The sequence below is a fragment of the Diplotaxodon limnothrissa genome, linkage group LG22, assembly GCF_057381915.1.
Source record: "Diplotaxodon limnothrissa isolate DT_005_m linkage group LG22, D_limnothrissa_male_GT1.1, whole genome shotgun sequence".
In the NCBI taxonomy this organism is placed as follows: Eukaryota; Metazoa; Chordata; class Actinopteri; order Cichliformes; family Cichlidae; genus Diplotaxodon; species Diplotaxodon limnothrissa.
In genome coordinates this window covers 6,938,372-6,960,486 of record NC_140616.1, presented here as the reverse complement: position 1 = coordinate 6,960,486, position 22,115 = coordinate 6,938,372, and the positions used below count along the sequence as shown (strand labels likewise).

The 22,115-nt window shown below is 40.6% G+C and overlaps 1 protein-coding gene across 1 annotated transcript; it reads right to left on the bottom strand.

The window, feature by feature from the left end:
• Positions 1-9,765: 9,765 nt before the first annotated feature.
• Positions 9,766-21,736, bottom strand: atp1a3a (ATPase Na+/K+ transporting subunit alpha 3a). Its single transcript, XM_085345756.1, has 21 exons — positions 21,677-21,736; positions 21,224-21,427; positions 20,050-20,163; positions 19,607-19,741; positions 18,977-19,094; positions 18,097-18,185; positions 17,729-17,908; positions 16,187-16,385; positions 15,377-15,621; positions 15,010-15,202; positions 14,687-14,862; positions 14,443-14,579; positions 14,158-14,308; positions 13,876-14,044; positions 13,111-13,265; positions 12,416-12,539; positions 11,919-12,064; positions 11,552-11,682; positions 10,362-10,463; positions 10,027-10,118; positions 9,766-9,794 (listed from the first exon to the last, which is right to left on the bottom strand). Exons 1-21 carry the CDS (start codon positions 21,722-21,724, stop codon positions 9,766-9,768), a joined length of 2,937 nt encoding a protein of 978 aa, XP_085201882.1. The 5' UTR covers positions 21,725-21,736.
• Between the last annotated feature and the right edge of the window lie 379 nt (positions 21,737-22,115).

The following is a 22,115-nucleotide window of genomic DNA, read 5'->3' as shown; positions in this document are numbered from 1 at the left end:
CCAGATAAACTGTGGCTCCACATAATCACTGGCTTTTGACAAAAACGCAACATTTTCTTAAAAACTTTTGGAAATTGTTTCATGTGCAGTCCTTCAAAATTAAAAGCACCACGACCAATAATAATACGAATACTCAGAATCAGAATCAGAATACTTTATTAATCCCGAAGGAAATTATAGGTTACAGCAGGCAGCACGCTAATGGCGCATGCGCACTTACAAAGGAACGTATGACCAAACTTACACAAACAACACTAATACTACTACTACTATACTACTAATAATAATCAGATTGCGCTGATTGTGTTCAAAAATCAGTGGTGAAAGCTGATTGTTTTTTTTCCATCTACCTGTAGGCCGTTGTTTAGACGGCTGGAGGGCTTCGAGCGCCACCGTGTGCTCAGATGGCTGAACTGCTGCCCTCCTCCACCTGACTTCAGAGTTCCCAACGCCGCCAGATCGCCTGACGACTCATTCAACTGGTTCTTGCGGATCTTCTTCCTTCTCGTACTCAGCTTGAGTTTAATAAAGTAAATTGATTTTGTAACTATTCACTAGGGCAGGGAGACACGAGGGCCTCACAAAAAACCCCAAAACAACAACAACAACAGAAAAACAAACAAACAAACAAACAAACATATATTTTCCAAAATTATTTGGAGGGTAGACTAAAATGAAAGGAAATTATGAAAGAAACAGATACACATCCTCCAGATCAGTGATCAGTCAGTCTGACATATTATAAATGAATCAACTAGTTATTTTGTGACATATTTGCAGAACTGAACAATAGTTGATCAAATTGATACACATTCTTTGGAACTACTCTCATCAGTTAAGTCACTGATCATTCAGTTTGCTTATTTTAATCTACAGTAAAGTATAATTTCACAGAATAAATCACTCACAGAGGGAAACTTAATTTGCAGGATGTAGTCAATCTTGAATTATGATGTGTTATACTTACCTGTACTTGCCTATATTTACCTACTAAGTGTATCTGATTTCTTTCTGCCTTCTGCCCTAAACAGGATATTATATGAATATTCCATGATACATAACCTGTTTTATCTGTTTTACTGGAGTGGAGTCACGGTGCCAGTGATGCTCGGTGAGTAATGGTTAAACCTGGATTCATATTCATTCCTTGCCTCGAAGTTTTCTTACATGCACACATGGCAAACATCAGCAGTGGCGCTGAAATGTGCTGGAAATCAGTCACACATGTAGTCGTCCAAGCTGCACGGGGACTGTTTGATAACCCTGCAGTGGTAGTGCAGGGTATGGGAGGAGAAGGGGCTGAGGGTCCGCAGTGCTGAGAGATTGGCTTTGCACGGACGCCTTGTGACTTTAAGATCCTATTTGGTCCACTGGCTTAAAATCTAAAAAAAAGGAAATCTCACTACTAAGGTGCTTTTGACCAGATAAGTCAAGCTGGATCTGAATTTGTATTCTGAACCACAGCTTGGCAACATTGTCACTCGAGCATCCGTCGTTGTATTTAACTGACTTTAGGGCCGAGAAGTGGCACGCACACAGCTTGGACACAGTATCATAAAACCAGGTGTATGATCTTATCAAATGCAAGATTTCAAAAATGAATTCAGCCTTCTGTTCTTGTTGAAAATCTGAGACGACTAGTGTGACGTTTGTTGTTCTGTGCCACCATTCTGCATAATATGTTTATATAAAAATTATGAAGTGCAGCTTGAAAATTTCCTCAATAATTATGGAAAAATGTAGGAATTTATTTAGGAATGAATTCCAAAGTTTTTTGTTTTAATGCAGAGGTTTTGTATTTGATTTCATGGCTCTGTATGGACACAGTTTGGCTCAGTTTTACGTTTGCTGGCGTGCTGATGTCTGATTCTGTCTTTTTGTGTACACTGTAGTTGCTGTGGCTCCTTGCATCGTGAAAAATAAAATGAAGAAGACAGAATTCACGCCGCCGAGGAAGGAGGAAGTGAAAACAATCTCTGGTCTCATCCAGCAGGTGTAATTAAAGACTGAGTAACTCTAAACACGAGGCTCGCTAGGTCATGAAAACAGGACTAGAGCGGGTTAATATGTGACAGTGCTAAAAGCTGTCGCACTTCTTCTTTTAGGGAATGGCAGAAACATAAACTCAAAACTGATAACAGCTTGGAATGTGCACTTCCAGATTCACAGGGTAGGAACATGAGCTGTTAAAAAATAAAAAATCCACCCAAAATAATTGTCTAACCTTTTTTAATATAATGGATTTAAGGAGAATTGTTAAAGTGTTAAACTTGAATGAAATGAAGATGATGCATGCATAAGAAAAAAAAACTTTGAACAACACCAGATAAAAAGTGCAAAGATAACAATTAAATAACTCTCCAAACGTGGTGATTAAATTCCCTCTGCAGCAGCATTTTAACGTGAGCCAAAGGAGCCGTGAACGTACGAGGAGAAACGTGATGAAAATAAAAATCTCACGTCAGGCCTGTATTTCTGTTTTATTGAGAAATTTCGATTTTTAATGTAAAGCTGCTTATGTTGTTCTTAATGTACGCTGAGCCACATCAGCTGTATTAGTTTAAACAACATATGTGTGTTGGCTGATTTATGGGTGTGCTGTTACACTAAAAAAAAATGGTGTGTGTGGGGGTTATTTTAATCTAGATTCACACTCCTGCTGGACTGAGCCAATCTTTTTCATTTAAGTTGATTTTTCTAAAAAAAATAAAGTGCACCTGAACCGAGCCGATGTGCTACAGCTTCATATATTGTTGCGGCGACAAAACAAGTGCGCGCGGGCCGAGGAAGAAGACAGACACCGATGGAGGGGGAGAGAAAGAGACAGCGACCGCATACAACACCATTCATTATTAACACACCCAATATAGCTGGACTGGACACCTCCGTCTCCCCCTCCCTTCCTATTAACACAAACACACATACATACAACCGCAGAACGTGAGCCCTCCAGGACCCACACCCTGACCCTGCGACCTAGGCGCCATGGCAACCCTCTGACCCATCCCTCTGTTGCTGTGGTAACAACCTTGGAGCATGTCTGACCATTGCCTCCCCTCCACCCCAAAACATCCAACACACACACATATATACTCGCACACACGCTCTCCCTATAGCCCTACAGCCGCCCCCTCCTCCTGCTCCACGCCGAGCCGAGGCAAACCGATCGATATTCTATCACACAGAACAGTGGAGCGAGAGAGAGGAGGCCACGGGCCAGCCAGATTACTGGGAGGAGGGAGAGGGACGGGGGGAGGATGGAGGGGTTAGTGGTTGACAAAAAGAGAGCCCTGTGTGTATGTGTGTGTGTGTCAGAGTCAGAGGAAACGAAAAAGGGTTTTAGGGAAGGTAGGAGATGTGTGTATTGGGGACGTGTGCAAAAAGGGATTTTAGCGTGTGGGTGTAATCGGGTAGGAGATTGAGAGATGGTGTGTGCGTGTGTGGTTTGGAAGAAAGAGGTAGAGAGAGAGAGTGTGTGTGTGCGCGTGTGTTGGGTTGAGAGAATAAGTGGGTAGAAGATTGAGAGAGGGTGTGTGTGTATGCCAGAGGAAAGGCGTTTCAGTGTGGCTGTTATGGGGGATAAGAAAGGGATGTGTGTGTGTGTGTGTGTGTGTCGTAATGAGTGGAGCTGCACTGCTATAAGGCATCTCCTCTCTTTTATATTCTAACAGATGTTTGTTAGTGTATTCCTGGTTGTGTGTGTGTCTGTATGAATAGAATACTTTCATTCAAGTGTCACACACCTGAGGGTGCTCAGCCCTCATGGGTTTCTAAGACTTTACTCACATAAAGAGGCAGGAGGAGATAAAGAGAAAGCAAACACAACGCACAATATCCATACCCATGTTTTAAATTTTACTACATGGCACTTTTATATTTGAGTATTTTACAAAATCTGAGCTGAAGTCAAATGCCGTGTGTGGAAAGAATTAATCGCCGTGCATCTGTTATCGGTTTAATATGAATATTTGAAAATGGGTGGTGCAGCGTTTGGCATTGTTGCCACACAGCAAGACGGTTTGGCTCCAAAACCTCCTGGTCAGCTTGGTGTTCTGGTGTCTCTGTGTGTTTTTCATCCACAGTGGTGAATCTAGACTGGCTGTAGGCGTGAATGTCAGAGTGTATGGCCATCTATCTCTCTCTGGTCACCTGTCCAGGGTGCTTCATGCCTTTTGCTCTTTGTCACCTTGGAGAGGGTCCAGCCTCCCTAAAACCTAAAGTTAGATAAACCATTAAAAAACGGGTGGATATCTGTGCGTTGTGTTGCATTGGTATATATTCAAGAGAGCAAACTAACCAGCTAGAATGTAGCCTTTAGGAATATTGGGCTACTTTGTACATCAGTAGGAGAATGATTCACCAGCCCAGTACTCACACATTTCCAGGATGCCAAATATCATCATCTTGTTTCAGTACAGATGTTATAAATGTCCATCGGATGGTATCACAGACGGTTTTGACTGATGACATGTTGGTTTTTTCCATCACTTTTCTAGACATAACTATATTTGCATTAAAACATGAGGTGCTAAGTTATCAGCTAACCCTAACAATCTGGTTAATAATCTGATCTCCATAACAATATCAACTGATTAGTGTCAACTGCTAGAAAAACAAAAATAAATAATACTTACCAAAACTGAAGCACAAGCATCTTAGATGCTCTGAATCACACAATAGGCAATAATTCTGTTTTTTTAGATGCTAAAAAATGTCCAAAAAACACTGATAGCACAAATATGGTGACGAGGTTCAGTTCAGTGACTCAAGTTAGGGGAACTTATGCCTAGCCGACACAGAGTGGTTCCAGCTTACTGAATGGTGAGACTGTTAATGCCCCTAACTCGAGTATTATTTATACGTTTAAAAAAATATCGCTGTTTGTAGAGTTTTTTTATGGCTGTAAAGTTGGGCTTTTTAACATGGAAGTATAGGGACCGGTGCTTTTGGAGTGAGCCTCAAGTGGCCACTACAGGAACTGCAGTTTTTGAACCTGACATACTGGCTTCATTTTCTGTGCTGGAAGTTTCTGTTTGGCTACAGAACCCCCCTGTTGCAAGGTTAAATTACAAAAAAAGGGGCATCTGAAATGATGGATGAGTATGCACTGTGTCGCAAAGATATCTACTGAAGTTAGCATGCTATGCAGCTAGCACCAACCCCTACCCTTGTGTGTAGAACAGTTCCATTTCTAAGAAACTAACTACCGCTGTTTTGTCAAAGCTGCTTGAGTCACACAGATACATGCAAGGCATCTTTCCTTTTTTGCTCCATGACAACTATGCAATTGGTATTACACCCTCACCTACACAGCTCTCCACAGGACAGAGATGGGACTGACACTTTTCTGGATTTATAAGAGTTTGGAAACTCAGGAAGAATTTTGAGCAAAGGCTTGAGTACAGTAATGATCATGATAGAGACACTTCAGATCAAAGATGGGATTTTTATTTCTTCACTGTATATATAATCTTTTTTCATTATCTACACCGGGTAACTTTAAAGGTTTGCAGAGCTGGCAGTGAAACGTGATGCAGTGTACAGTATTGATTTGATCAGTCCTTTATTGCAAAACAGGAAACTTTATGTCAGTATTATCTAGGATGAAGACCAGCTGCTTAGCAGAGACAAAACTTATTACACGTTAATATCACTCATATGTCGGTGATAAATCATAAAAATTGTATCATTTCAAGGAGTAAACAGGTGATAAACTGTAGCTAGAGAGCATCAGGGCTATAACGTATCAGGTTGGATGAAAATCCTCAGAGGAAGAAGCAGAAAACAAACTAACAAAAGAGGTGACCTATATCCTTGGGTTACAAGAGGGTGTGTGTCAAGTGGGCAGGAGCACTCATTTGCTCTGTGAGCCTTGTAATAATATTCATGAAACACGAACACCATTGCACTCAGTCACTGTGTGTGTGTGTGTACAGACACAGATATATATACACACACACATAAGAGACTCATCTGTTCACAAGTACACAAGCAGCATAACACGCAGTCAGAAGCTGTTTTCTGTGCTCTCTAAATAACCACTGCTGCAATCAGTGTACAAATCAACCTATTTCAATGGGACAGACGAAGAAAGGCTCATTAAAGAGGTAGATGACGACCAAACCTTTAACCTAAACAGTGTGGTTATTTAAAAAAAATTATAATAAAGTGTAAATAAGTGCAAATAAAAAAACCAAAAAGGATGTTCAAGTGTTCATTACTTAAAGGTGTTAATTCCTGAGTAAGAATTAACAACCTGATTGTTTTTCGTAGTTATCCTTGTTATATAAATGAACATATTAAGAATCTCCTGCATTACAATATTTAGATTCTCAGTGAAAGGTAAAACTAGTGTGTGCCATTATTTGGCATTTCCCTGCTAACAGCTGATTTTCCTGCTACTCAGCCCCAAGCTAAATTAAATTACTGCCAGATTAGACATTGCTAAGCTCCTGGTATTATGCATATTAAATGTTTTGACTTGTGGTTCTGTTGAGTTTTACTGCAAAGATTTCTTTAGGTCTTCATTCCTGTAGCAGCATGTCTTTGTGGAAGGTATTCCTTCAGCTGAGATATCTGAAGGATATTATAAAATTAGCCTCTACAAAAGCTAAAACTTCCAGGGTCAGCATTTTAGCGCTGTGTGTGCTGCTGTTAACGTTTGATACTTATTTTTAACTCACTGCAGCACCAAATTAGTTCAACTTTAATTCCTATCTTTTCCAAATATTGTGTCATGGTAGTATTTTTTCAAGAATTGTGTTGATAGATTTAGTTAATTTAGAAGGTTTTAAAGTATTTTTAAACCCAGGACTTAGCTTTTAATCCTACTTAATTGAAGACCACATTAATTTATTTATACATTTATGTATATATATATTTGGCCTTTTAGCTGTTATTGGATAGAGAAAGTGTAGATAGACAGGAAAGTGGGGAAGACATGCAGCAAAGGGCCATGATTCAGAACTACTGGGCCTACTGCTCTCTGGCCATAAGGCATATGGTCGACTGCTCACCCACTGAGGTGACCTGGGGATAATATTTTAAGGAACAGCAATCTTAAACTGGGTCTCTGGGTCATGCACCTACAATTTTGATGTCAGAAATAACCAGTAATTTTATAGAAGTTTACAACTGGCTAACATTTTCACTTATTTAAACAGTTCTATGTATATTAAAAACAAGACGATATTAGGAAAATAATTTGTTTATGCAACAGATACTATCAGCAGTATATTACATCTAACTTCCATTCGCCAGTTCTGACATCTTTTGTTAGTTTTAATGTTACTTAAACAGGCAATATTAAACCACTGACACATAATAACATTACCTCATTGCAGTGAGTAAAGCTGTTATGTTGAAAGCTGGAGTAATGTCCAGCATTTGGATATAAGCTATCATACCTTTTTTCTGCTTTAATAATATGATGATGTGACTGTTAGATGATCGGGTCAGTGCTTCTCCAAAGTAGGACGCATTGTAGGGTGTTTTCAATGTGCAACAGTAGTACCCACCAAGTTATCCAAGGAAGTGCAACAGGTGAGCTGAAGACAGGGTCACGTGTCGCCTCGCTGGCTGTCCTTTGTGGTCTGAAGTGTTTGCAAACACTGCTGAAAAAGCTTCAGACCGACTACAAGAAGAGGCTGTCTGAACACAGCGCAGCTTCGTGTGTGCAGTGAACAACCAAACATACAGCTAGTATGATATTTGCATTAAAATTTAAACGTTCTTAACAGACTGAATTATCAGGAATGTTGTGGCTGCTAGGATATAACCAAGTTATCAGATTACTGCAATGCTATGTAAAATCATCCATGTATTTATCACTTTAGCTGATGAATATGAAACATACTTGTTGAATCTGTAAATAGCACTTTGAAGCATTTAAAAGAAAGATTCAATTAGTTTCTCTTATGGAGCTTTTTGGTCATCTAACACAATCTTCATCGCCCATGTTGAGCCAATATGACAGCAAGTCATTCTCACCACTGGCAGCTGTCTTGAAATGTCTCTGTTATCAAAATTATTTTTAATTTCAGCAGCCACGTGGACATAAAACCTTTCTTGACTATGAAGTTTCTTCAGCTCCTTCAGTCCTGCATTCTTCATTGTCTACAAACTGCATTCATAACATTTTTCCCAAATTCTGTGCACTAAACAGCATGCAGTATACAGATATGCAATTTCCCATGAGCCAGTGAGAAGCTAAAGTTCAAACAGATTACTTGACACTCCCGCCAAAAGTAAGTTGGTCACAGCATTTATTTCCATTTTCTGACAAGACTCCACACAAAAACAAAGTCGAGGCCAAGCTGAAAAAAGAGAGATCCTTCGGTTTTATTTCATTTCCTTTTTTTTTTTGCTGCTGTTTCGCAGTGTAAGGTACAGTGCCTTATTCCAGAATTCCACTGATTTAAGAATGAAACTTGAGAGAAATCTCTTTTTCCGAGGACACAGAAAGATTGTAATTTTTTTTCAACGGGGGTAGGGCTGGGAGGTTGTAGGTCGGTCACGGGTGGGAGAATAAGAGGAGGCAGGCGGTGGGTGGAAGTTTACAAGGACGGAGGGTTTGCACGGTGTTCACAAACAGACAGACAAACAGGGACAGATAGACAGGCAGGAGGGGGGTGAGATTGGTGGTGGAGGGCACACGTGTTAAAGGAAAAGATGAAGATGAGATGAACAGGAAGAGGGAGAGAAAGTGTGCTTTGTCATGTCTGAATGAAAACAAGCAGCTCTCAGACTCACTCCGAACTTTAAAAAAAACAAAAACACGTAAAACTTTTACGAACAACTTTGTTTTGTTTTTAAAAAAAAAAAAAAAAACACACCCAGCTGTCTATTAGAAAACAACAATAACACAAACAGAAAACAACACTGGGAAGGGAGGATGGACAGGGGAGTCGGAGGAAGTGAACTTTTTTCCACCCTGCTGTGGGCGTGAGTGAGACAGTGGGTTGGTTTTATGGTGACACCGATTCTTTATTGATAGGAAAGGAGGCGAGGAGGAGAAAGAGAGAACGGCAGTGAAAGACTGGCAGTGAGTAAATAGAAATAGAGAGAGAAAAAAAGGCAAGGAAAGTCGCGGTAGGCGAATGGCAGGAAATGGCAGTGATTACTGAGCTGGATCTGGGCAGCTTTTCTCTGGCAGGGAAAATAAATAAATAAATAAATACAAATAAAAATAAAAAACTAAACAAAAATGATGCCACCCACCCGCTCAAATTGCCAGGTCGTAGTCTAGACCGGAGCTGCCGTTTTGTTGTGCTGCTTGGCCCGAGAGATTGCAGTGGAGCAGTCAGATTTTCTGCTTTATTCTCAAGATGTTTTCTTTATTTGGTTCCACACAGCGATGTAATTTGAGTACATGTACGAAGAGTTGCTGTAGCTAACAGTGTAGTAAGCATCGGCACAAACAGTGTTACTGGCAGACTACTGCCGTGTAGGCTTTGGATACAAAAAAGGGGGACAGAGGGACCGAAAGGACAGAGAAGATTTACAAATGCACCCTCTTCCCCATCCTCTCCTCCTCTGTCATTGGTCCTCTTGTCGTCTTGGCATTTTGATTTTTTGTTTCTTTAGGAAATGAAGATGGAGGAACAAAGATGAGGAGTAAACATTTTTTTCTTGTACATTTCGAGTATGCCGAGAGGAGAGATGGATGGAGGCAAGGAAGGAGGAAAGAGAAAGTCAGAGGGAGATAGAGAAGAAGGGATGAATTCAGGGAAAAATGGGACAAGAAGTAAATGATGCTTTGATAATTTAATAGTATGTCTCTTTTTCCACCCAGCCTGCATGGAGACAAAGAGGGAAAGAAGCACAAGAAAGAGAGAAATGTTAACCGTCAATGGACTGAAGGAAAATATTTTATAGATACACCTCTAGTTTATCAAGTTATATTACTGTTCACAACCCACACTATGCCTCCTCTGTTTCTCCTATAAAATATATCACCACTTTCCAGTTCACTGACACCACCCTACCCCTAAACAAGTAAATATATATGGTTGTGTGCGAGCTCACCTCCGGGGTTTCGGCGCAGGATGAGTTTTCGGATCTCATCGTAAACAAAGATGAGGAAACTGTATGGGAACGCACAGAACCACCAACTGGGCCTGTGAGGGAACGAGTGGGAACAAAGGACAGAGTGAGAATATTTGAATGAATAGGGTGTCATGGCAGGACGGGACAAAAGAGACAGTGGTAAATTTAAGTCCGCTGAGATTCAGGACAAAGAAACTGTTTTCGCAATTCCTTACCTGAAAATATACATTTTATGGACTGAACATCCATAGTTACTATGATGATGTTTTGTTCTGCTGTTTGATGATTCTCTTTATTAATTAAATGCCACTTACTTGAGTGGGTACATCCGTAGTGCCAAGTCCATACCAGGGCAGTAGGACAGGAAAGCAGCCAGAGCCGTTTCCTCAAACAGGCCAAAGATCAAAATCTTATTCCTGAAAGAAAACAAATGCAAAACAAGAGAGGCTATTACAACACTCACATGTATGGATAAAAAAAAAAATGCAAAAACAGATGCGAAGAGCCAAAAAACACACAAGTAGATGAAGAGTCACCAAGCAAAGAAGTATCCCGTTACTCAAAAATCTCGGACATTCGTCAGTGATGCTCTTCAGAAAACAGATCACTACACTGTCTGTTTTCTGAACAGTTGGCAGCCGTTTTTTTGCTGGCATCAACCTACTTCTGAATAAAAAAAAAAAAGCTTCAAGGGCAACTCCCTGCAGGCCGACAGTTATAGTAACATTATATTAGTTTGTGTGCCTGACCTACAAATGCTGCCTGCAGAACACAGCATCATGGGCAGAGGACACACAGCTTAAGACCAAACAAGATGGACGGAAGAAAAAGAGCAACATATGTGACAGCGCACATGGGTAAATGTGGTTATCTAGTGACACCTAGTGGATGCTATGGGGAAAATAAATACAAAAACCAAATCAAATCTTATTGATGAATCATGGTCGTGATCCATTCATCCATTCTCTCATGTTCAGTATCAATTTTCTGTTTTTCCAAAACAACAACCAAAAAGCAATCAAACAAGAAACTGATGCCTTTTCTTTAGATACGAGACCTGTATACTTCTGAAAGTACTCCGATTGTTGTGTTCTCCAAGTACTAATACAGCAATGCAGAACTGATCCATCAAAAATAAGTACTATGCCTAGATATATTTACTTTGTAGACTGTATATTGTAATGGTGTCTACTGAGCTACAGTTTTCCTACATGTTTCCCTTTAAAATAAACCTAAAATTGGTTCAGCATGGCTGCCTTTGCAATAGATGTCTGTCGTCACTGTGTTTTGTCATTTCATTCATACAAACTGACTGTAAGAAGAAGGTAGAATTGCATACCTTACAAAATTCAACACACAATCAAAAAGTTCACTATTAATATCTAATGTGGTTTATCAGAATTGCTTAGGTTTTTAAAGCCTGAGATCAATTAGATTATTTTTGCCCACCATTTTTAAAAGGAATTGTTTTTATCGTACGCTCTCTTCAATAACCTGTACTTACCTCATGCCCTGCTGGAACACAGAGTTACGCCTGGTCTTGCAGATGATCACATCTGCCCACTGCACCACCACAATACTGACAAAGAAGGCTGTGTGGCAAGTAAACTCCACAATCTTACGTTGTTCATAGGTCTGCACAGGAAATGAGAAAGAGAATATCTCCTGTCTGCTTTCTACAATAGATTTGTTTATAAATAGCTTTTATTACATCAGTATTAAATTAAGACTTACATTAATCATTCAAAGATTATGGCACAAAAACAAAAGGTTTGTTTGAATGTCACAAATTCAAGTCACTCAGTGGCTCCACTACATAAGTGAACATATCTGAAACAAGAGACACTGACATTATAACATTTCACTCATACCCATTGCTGTCCATAGCTGTCCTCCAGGTCATTGTTGGAGCGATCGTCCCAGTTGAGTCGAATGCCGACAAGCAGAGATGGCAGGAAACCATTTTCAGCCATGATGACAAAATAGGCAAAGAAGCCCCCAAGAGCCTGGATCATACCTACAGAGACAAACAGAGAGTCCCTTAATCAAATGATACATTTTATTTGACACAGTAAAATCCTGTAGACTCGACATGGTCAGTAAAGACTGATTTTCCATCTCTCGTTTTAGACAGATGGAAAAGAACAGTGATATTTAAATTAAATGAGCACTAATAGATATTTACTAAAGGATATTTTGATTTGTTGCCTGTTGAGTGCAGTGGACTCATCCTCATCAGACTGTTAATACCTTTATGTTGACAGTTTCTAAGACACTTACCTGCTGTAGAGTGCAAACCATTTCCATGTAGCTGCCTGAACACTGTTTACACTAAATGCCACAAACTGTAAAGAATAAATGTACCTACCAATCTGTCCATAGGCAATACTGATGAGTCTCTCATTGACCAGTTTGTCCCTCAGTGGGTTCCTGGGCTGTCGCTTCATGATGTCGCTCTCTGCTGCTTCATAAGCAAGAGAGATGGCTGGTACCTGGAAGAGGGGAAAGGAAAAAGAGACACTTCTGTCTTATTTGAGATACTCCTTGGTAACTTTACTTATATATTCTTGATGTGTGTTTTTATAACGTTTATGAAAATTTGGTCTTTCTGTATCTAGGGTTTGGTATTAATACATTCTGTTCTTTGAGAGGGTGGAAAATGTGAGAGCTGCTTCTTATAAATAGTGGTTCAACACTGCCACCTAGTGTTCTCTAAAGGTCCCATTTAAAATGACCTTGAATTCCACCTCTGTTCCATGTTTAATATTTTACTCTTCACAGCGATGCTGATCATAAGGGACCACACTGAATAGCTGTTCTCGTGGCTGCTATAATAAATAAAAGGCATTAATCAGGTATGCATCTGACATGAGCGCATGCAGTTAACAGCTTCAAGTGTCCAGCATGGTTTTACTGGTTTACTGTGTGTACGTTAAAATGTTTTGAGTGATGAATGCACTGAGACAATCTGTTCAGAAAGGTTATTTCACACAGTGCTTTCTTATTTTATAGCCTGAACAGCACGTCTCGTCTTTGAGTCTTTGTCCTGAGATTTTTTCTCACCATGTCAGTTCCCAGGTCGATGCAGAGGATTGTGATGGTACCCAGAGGCAGGGGGATGTTGACCAAGATGAAAAAGAGGAAGGGGGTGATTTCTGGGATGTTGCTGGTCAGAGTGTACGCAATAGATTTCTTCAGGTTGTCAAAGATCAGACGTCCTGGAAAGACAAAGGTGGTGTATAAATACAACAAACAAAATGCCACATGCTCGAACAAAGCTTGAGTGAACTGTGCTTTGCCCATCTAAGTAGTTGTTGAACTTCTTTTCATGAAAATCACTACAGTCCTTTAACCATTACACTGGTCCTTGAGGAGCTGCAGTTTTCTCGTGCAGGGCCGGTGGTGACAATGAGAAATAAAAAGTGACTAGAAGATGTTGAAACAGGAAGCAAAGTTTTCTCCAAAATCTCTCACTTTTAAAGCTGTTGCAACATCGGCCTCTCTCCTGTGTTGATATAAAACTGAAATTGCAGTAAAGACAAAACTGTTTGTACACTTGTGTCTCCAATATGAATCTCAGTCCACTAGTCCTGCTGTGAGCATCAAATATTGAGAGGTGCACAACAGGCAGAAATGATGACTGCGTGTGCTAGCAGTTGTGGCGTCACTTTTGCTGAGTTCCTGTTGCAAACATGACAACCGCAAACAAATAGGATACTTTTTTAAAACTCAGCTGAACCTTTTCCTACACCTTTTATGTCTGTTTTGTCATTTGTAGCCCAGATTCCTCGCCACACTCCACCTTTCCACCTTTTGTTTGTCCCTCACCTTCTTCCACTCCAGTGACGATGGAGGCAAAGTTGTCATCTAACAGGATCATATCTGCAGCTTGTTTGGATACGTCTGAGCCAGAGATTCCCATGGCAACACCAATGTCAGCCTTCTTCAGGGCAGGAGAGTCATTCACGCCATCACCGGTCACAGCCACGATAGCACCCTGACAGAGGAAGAGGCCACATAAACTCACTTTACAGCCCCAGAGATAAAAACTAATTACACTTTTGTTTATCTCTGTTCACCTGTAAATCAGTGGCGGTGCAGTAACCGTACCTGTCTCTGGCAACCTTCAACAATGATGAGCTTCTGCTGTGGGGAGGTTCTGGCAAAGACAATCTCTGTGTGATTCCTCAAAATGTCATCCATCTGGTCCTGTGTGAGGTCTTTTAGATCTGTACCATGGATGACACAGGCCTTTGCATCCCTGCATTCCAAAAAGAAAGAAATATAATTATAAATACATATATATATGTATATTTTTTTCTTTTCTTCAGTATCATGTATTATGGCTCAAAACAGCTTTAGCAGTGATGATGCAGCCACAGGAGTAAATGTTACCTGGGGTTCACTTGGCTGACAGGAATGTTGAGGCGTGCAGCAATGTCTTCCACTGTCTCGTTTCCCTCAGAGATGATACCCACACCCTTAGCAATGGCCTTGGCTGTGATTGGGTGGTCACCAGTCACCATAATAACCTAAAGGAAGAAAAGAAGAAATAAGATTAGAAGATCATAAACAGAAGACACATATTTTTAGAGAATGAGAGACAAATAACAGACTGTCAGAACAGAAAGGTGTCCACCTTGATGCCAGCTGAGCGGCATTTGCCCACAGCATCAGGCACGGCAGCGCGGGGAGGGTCAATCATGGACATGAGGCCAACGAAGCAAAGGTTGTCAGTTTGGAAGTTGACGTCATCGGTGTCGAAGGCAAAACCTTTTGGGTACTTGTCCTCAGGCAGAAACAGGTGGCAGAACCCTGAAGGAAGAGGGATGTTAAATTCTCACACAATTAATTTATTTTATTTAGTACAGTTTGAGCACAGAGAGCAAGAAAAGTCAAAATTGTATTTCACTAATTGTTTTCCATGGCATTTGAAATAATTAGTTTTCCGATCATCCTTACCCAGCACTCTCTCTCCCAGCCCTCCCAATTCCAGATAGGCATTCTGGAAAGCCTCCTTCATCTCATCGTCCATCGGCTGCTCCTTGCCCTGCACCATGATGGTGGAGCAGCGGTCAAGGATCCTCTCTGGGGCTCCCTTCATCACCAGCAGGTAATGCTTGTCATTTTCCTCCTCAGTTTCATGAATTGAGAGCTGATGGGAATGGATTGAACTATTAGTATGAATAAATATTTGGTATGCAGTTCTTTGCATGTTTAAGCCGGTTTACTACAAATTGCCTGATTCAGCTCATGTTAAAATGAACTGGGAATTTGTGTAATTGCTTATTATATTTTCTTTCTGCACAAACAAGTACTTGGTACTCACCTGGTACTTGTTAGTGGAGTTGAACGGGATCTCTGCAACTTTCTTATTCTTGTCCCTCATGGCCTTGACGGCGCCACAGGACAGTTCGATACACTTCAGTAGAGCTGACTCTGAGGCGTCACCGGCTACGTCTCGTTTCAGAATGGGCAAAGATTCCTGACCTGCTTTGAACACAGCGCGGTTGCACAGGGCAGCAATGCGAGCCAGAGACACCCATGTTGTTGAGCTCTTGTCGAAGGAGGAGCCTACAAGAAGCAAAAAAGAAGTCATTGAACCTCATCCAAGCATCCAGCTGCTGATACAGCGAAGGGTTACGGTTAAATCTTGCCATTTTATCTTTAGCTTTACTTCAGTGCTTTGTTTCCATGCATTATGTGGCATGGAAACAAAGCACTGAACAGAATGTAGTTCCAGTCTCACATTTTGCTTTTAGCAATGAAACAGCTAATCTGTTTGTTGCACTTTTTCAAAGCACAAAAACAGATTAAAAACTACTGAATACAAGGTGTGATTAAAATGTTCAGACATGTCCAAGTTCAGGTTCACCATTTTAAGAGTTTCTAAGATTCAGTATGAACTGCAGATGGTGCTCAATCAGCTTACAAAACGGTAGTACAAGCATGGCAGGAGCACTGGAGGCAGTGTATCTGCACACGGTGACTGGTTTGCTATATTTAAGGGAAGCTTTTTTGTTTGCGCCCTTTAAAATCCACACATTTCACAATCCTGTTTATTTGCACTTTACTTAATATATACTGCATGGAGGCACACATTTAATGCTTACTAAATAAAAAGAGAACAAAATCTCACCAGACTGATCCTCAGTCGTGTCAGCTTCATGAATCTGATTGTCAAACCACATGTGGGCCACGGTCATCCTGTTCTGGGTCAGGGTGCCTGTCTTATCAGAGCAGATGGTGGAGGTGGAGCCCAGAGTTTCCACAGCCTCCAAGTTCTTTACCAGACAGTTCTTGCGAGCCATTCGCTTGGCAGTCAGTGTCAGACACACCTGGAGGAGAGTGATGAAGCAGGAGACAAAAACAAGGAGGAAATGGGAGTGGCAGAGGAAAGGCATCAAAGGCAAAGAGAGAGGGAGAGAAAGAAAGAAAACAAGTGGGAAAGAGTTGTTGATGATCGTCACAAACAAATGGATAAAATCAATGAGAAAGAGAGAGAAAAATACAATTAGTATCTATGTTGTAAACTAAAAGAACAGATGAGCATCTCCAGACACTTAACTAATTTCTGCCAACAACCTGAAACACATAACCCCAACTAGGAACTTACAACCACCCAGATGCCTGGAAACGTTCATTCTGCTCACCAACATAGCACTCTATACATAACAATGCAGTAAGAACAGAAAAGTCCTTTCAGGATATAAAAACACAGCCCAACAAGCAGTGCAGAGAGAACATGAAGCATGAAAGAGTGATGCTGTGAAGCAGAGCAGCAGTGCATTATGGTACCATGCCAAGTATGGCAAGACCAGTGGGTCAAACTAGCCAAGGCCAAGCACAGGAGGCCTAAATTCAGTTCATGGTGCTGAGAAACATTTGCCTAATGTCATTACATTAGCTAGTCCTTGTCATTGCAGACAGCACCGCCACTGGCCTGGAAAAGAGAGAGACACACGAAAAGGAAGATGGAGAGAGAGACACACAAACGCATATGGGACTGCCTTTAATAGAAAGAGAGAGGAAGTGGGAGATGAAAGGACAAATACACAGAGGCGACACAACATTTCACCACAGAAACAAACTGAGAATGTTAAAGCACGAAATATAACAATCACAATATCAAACCACACAGAGAGCACACAAGCAAACAGACATGATCAGACCACACACAACACAACACCAGCCAAAAACCACAGAAACAACACAAAATAAAACAGAAACTAATGTAAATAACACACATTCAGATGTGGGTTAAACCGCTAACAGCCCAAGGAGTGTGATTGGTGACACCACCTTTAGTCTGTTACCTTCTCTCTGTGAGAAAATCGATATTAGAGTGACTTACTAACACACTAAAAATGAGAAATGTTACTATTTTTAATACCAGTGAGTGTTGGAATAAAATTTTTGAAAAAACAGGTTTCATGATACAAAAAGTTTTCAAAGATTCATCTAATTTCTTTGTATTTTATATTATGTGAAGCTACAGTTTGACCCAAGTCTGGACAAATCAATGTCAGACACACATACTACCAATCCTAACATTTCAGCCTTATTGACAAATTTAAAAAAACAAAAAAACAAAAACCTGAACCACACCTAAGGATCTTGGACACACACAGACACTCCATATTGCACCATCCACTACTTTCACATCTCTCTGCCAACTCACAGTGACTGTGGCCAGCAGTCCCTCGGGCACATTAGCCACAATGATACCAATGAGGAAGATTACAGCCTCCAGCCAGGAGTAACCCAGGATGATTGAGAGGATGAAGAAGGTCACGCCAAGGAAAACAGCCACGCCTGTGATGATGTGGATGAAGTGCTCAATCTCCTTGGCAATGGGTGTCTGAGGATAAAAAAAGAAGATGTTTAATTGACTGCAAAGAGATTTAATTTCTGATAAGGAGACACAACTAAGACAATATATAGGCTTTAAATAATATTACAAGAGTTTTAGTGAATGAGTGTATAGTTACACGGTTTTAGTTTCTTGCTGTAATGGATGTGAGCAGTTATTATATATAATATATTTACCTTCCCAGTCTCCAGACCTGAGGTGAGGGTGGCAATGCGTCCCATCACTGTGCGATCACCAGTACACACAACAATACCACGTGCAGTTCCTGGAAAAACAGAGGGAACGGTTTTAAAATATATGCACTTCAACACTGGCTGCAGGGGAAAAAATAGAGAACGAAAAAATAAATAAATAGAGTGTGATAATATAGATGAACAAGCGGACAGAGTGATGATGATTGGAGACGTAGTGAAGAATGTAATGTGTCCACCAGAGGGCACCACATCTTACTATTTTCCAATTAATACACTGTGAGATTCATAATGCGTTTTGCTGCAATGCTGATAATACAATGGCTACAACAGGATCCACTAGAAAGGAACTGGTACAAGGTTAAATAGGATCACATTTCTAGATCTACTTTTGATGACCAGAGAAGTCACTCATTCCATATCTAACTCACTGTCACCGTGGGAAAATGAAGAAATGCAATGAAATCCTGGGTCATATCTTGTTAAAATAACACAACACAACCCCCGCCAAAACCAACAACAGGTACAATATTATGTATGTTTCTGTTATCAAACTGTTCTCCCACTAGGAGCTCAGTCTGAGTGGAATTTTTTTTCTCCTCCTCTTACCTCATGTTATGTATTTTCGTTGTTTTTTTCCTATCAGCCTACCTTTCTGACATGTCTCCCCAATGTGATGTTTGTGTAAAGTTGGTCAGAAGGTTCCTTTGTAAGTGCGCATGCGCCATTAGCGTGCTGCCTGCTGTAACCCTAATTTCCTTCGGGATTAATAAAGTATTCTGATTCTGATGTACATTATCATATTAGAATAAAGGTGTATTTGACTGTTGGAAAATGGTGATGATGATAATGGTGATAAACTTACCCTCAACACAGTTGGTAGAGAAGAAGGCAATGTTTCGGGTTTCCAGGGGGTTGTCATGGGTACAGTCAGGTGACCTGGTCTGGGGCTCTGATTCACCAGTCAGGGATGAGTTGTCCACCTGGACAGAGCAGGATTGACAAAAAAAAAAAAAAACAAAGTCAAAGAAAAAGAGAAAGACAAGAGAGAAACTTGTTGAGGGCTACATACAAATCCAGAGAGAGAGATACAGACACAGATTTTCCAGCAGAATCCATACAGGAAGCGTTTCACTTGCCACAAATGTTTATGTTGCTGATGGTTTGCTCTTACTGGACATTCCAGAGTCCAGTTGCCTAGGTAACCCTCTAATGCACTTACCACCATGTCAATAAACAGTGTATTGCACTGTTAATGGTGGTACTCTAATTGGTTTCCTTGATTTTGAGAAAAGTTTCACTTGGGACCCACTTATGCTTTTCAGTGATTATTTTTCTTGCTATTGCTTGAAGTTGCCGAATGCCATTGACTTTCTGAGGTCTCCTTTATCCACACTGTTGTGAATCGCTTGCCCTGTGGATCTGTCTCTAGATCCTTGATTTCTACTATCTCTGAATGTCTGTCATCATGAATCTGTCTGTGCCTGTAGCTCACCTTGCAGCCATGTGAGGAGATGATGCGGAGGTCGGCAGGGATCCGGTCTCCTCCTTTCACCTCCACCAGATCTCCTGCAACCACCTGCTCAGCGTTGATCTGCATCTTTTCTCCCTCGCGGATCACCAAGGCTTGCTGGATCGCAGAGTGACAAAGAAAGACGGAAACATGCTATTTGGAGGATCACTTCATATAATACGTAACCACAGAACTCGACAAGCGATACACTCATTAATTTTCAGCACCCTTTGGTCTTTGAATTCTAAATGTTTAGTCACTCCACAAACTGCAGCATAATTTATTTCAAACCTCCTTCAAGCAAATTCATTTGGAAAACTGGATTTAATCAAGCAATACATTTTGTGAAAATCTCCTTCTGGCACAACAATCACCACAAAAACATCCCGGCATGATCCTGACGATGACTAGGAAGTCTCTGGTACCTGAGGGACCATGTTCTTAAATGATTCCATGATCTTGGAGCTCTTAGCTTCCTGGAAGTAAGAGAAGCAGCCGGTGATGATGACAACAGCTGACAGCACGATACCCAGATACAACTGTAGAGAAAGACAGAAAGGGGAAAAAAGGTGTCAGACTGTCATATTTATAAAGAAAATAACCAAAAGACTCAACTTTTATCTAAAACTTGATTACATGAGAGGAAAGGAAGGGAAAAAAAAGACAGACTAGCAGAGATACAAAGTCAGACGCTAACTTCGTGTCAATAAATGCTGGACTTCAGAGGCATGTAAGAGATAAAGACCAAAGCTTTTTCAGGAACTCAAGGCTTCTGTAAAGTCTGAAATCTAGAAATAACATAAATCATCTTTCATTTAAGTCTCGTATCCTGGAGCTGACAGCAGCACGTGGTTTGATTTGGACTCAATGAACTGAACGCTGTCCATCTGTTTGCAGTGTACTTTATTAGTGGTTTTATGACTATGTTGGTTTGCTGTCATATGTTTTACCATCTTAAGCTCTAAATCTGAATCTTGTCTTTCATATCTTGCGTTCAGCATCTGACAGTGTGTGAAAATACAGTTTGTTGACACACTCTTGGCCACTCGTAACTCATGACTCAAAACTGGTGATGTTTCACCCCGAGACCTCCCTGTGCTCTGAACAAAGCATGTTGTCCTTTAATGCTGTGTGTGTCAGAGTCATTTAGCCTCAGTCCTTTGCTCTACTCAGTGCTCTGACCTGGCATGAAACAGTGCTGACCTGTAAATGCCCTACTCTTACCCTGCAATTACCAATGCCAGGAGTCATATGCTCCCTGTGGCGAGTCCAGAGTGGATACAGACAAGACGGCGTCTGTCACTCCAGAGATGGGTCAGCTGACATGGTTTCTACAAACAGCTGACACATATTTTATCATAGGGATGAGATGCAACCTCATCCCTAAAGAGTAGTGAGTCAGCAAATTGCTTTGTAAAGTGATATGCTACAGGACAGAGCACACACACACTACAAACAATGTGTTCATCCTTATTTTGTGTATAACTTCTCATAGGTGCTGATGTTTGTATTTTAAGCAACAAACCCTGCCTACTTAAAATGAATGAGGATTAATAATCTATTCTATCATCTATCCACCCATCCTGGGAAACCACTTACATTATCCCCAGCAGGTTCATCCTCTGTGGCAGCCTGGATGGCATAGGCCAGGAAGCAGAGGATGGCACCAATCCACAGCAAGATGGAGAAGCCACCGAACAGCTGACGACAGAACTTCACCCATTCTGGGGTGGTAGGGGGTGGAGTCAAAGCGTTGGGGCCATCCCTGGCCAGATACTCTGCAGCCCTGGCATTGGTCAAACCCTAGAAATTATAAAAGCAATGGACAGAAAACGATGGAATGATGCGATGTGAGTGGAAGAAAAATAGAATAGAGGTGAAAAAACAGGAAAGGAAATAAAGGTAGTACAGTAGGTATGGCCTATTTATGTATAACATCCATTTGCACTTTAAAAAGTCTTCATAAGCGGTGCAACATACACCAACTTGTACGCCAGACAGAAATATCAAAAAGTGCAAAAGTGTAATTTTGATTTGAAATAAAGTACTTACTTGAACGATATCGGTGTTGTACTTCCGGCAAACCTCCTCAACAGACATTTTGTGTTCAGTCTACAAAGAATAAAGATTTATCATGAAATCAATCAAAACCTCAGTCACAATGTATTTATTTATTTTGATAACACTACAAATTAACTTCAAGAAGCAAATAAACGCAAATCACCACTTACACGAAGCAGTCACTGAGTTTTAAATATTGGAGATTTCTGGTTGCCAGCATAAAATTTCATCAATGTTTTCAGTATTTTACAAATGTTTCAAATAATTGTAAATAAGAATAGAGACTGATAACATTTATTTATGATTTTATTATCTGAACATCTGATGCAGTTTTGTATCACTGGGATTTCCTGTGGGTTTGGCTTCCTACCTCACACAAAAGAATATCCTTCCACAGGAGGATTAAATTGCTCTGGCATGTTATGTCAAA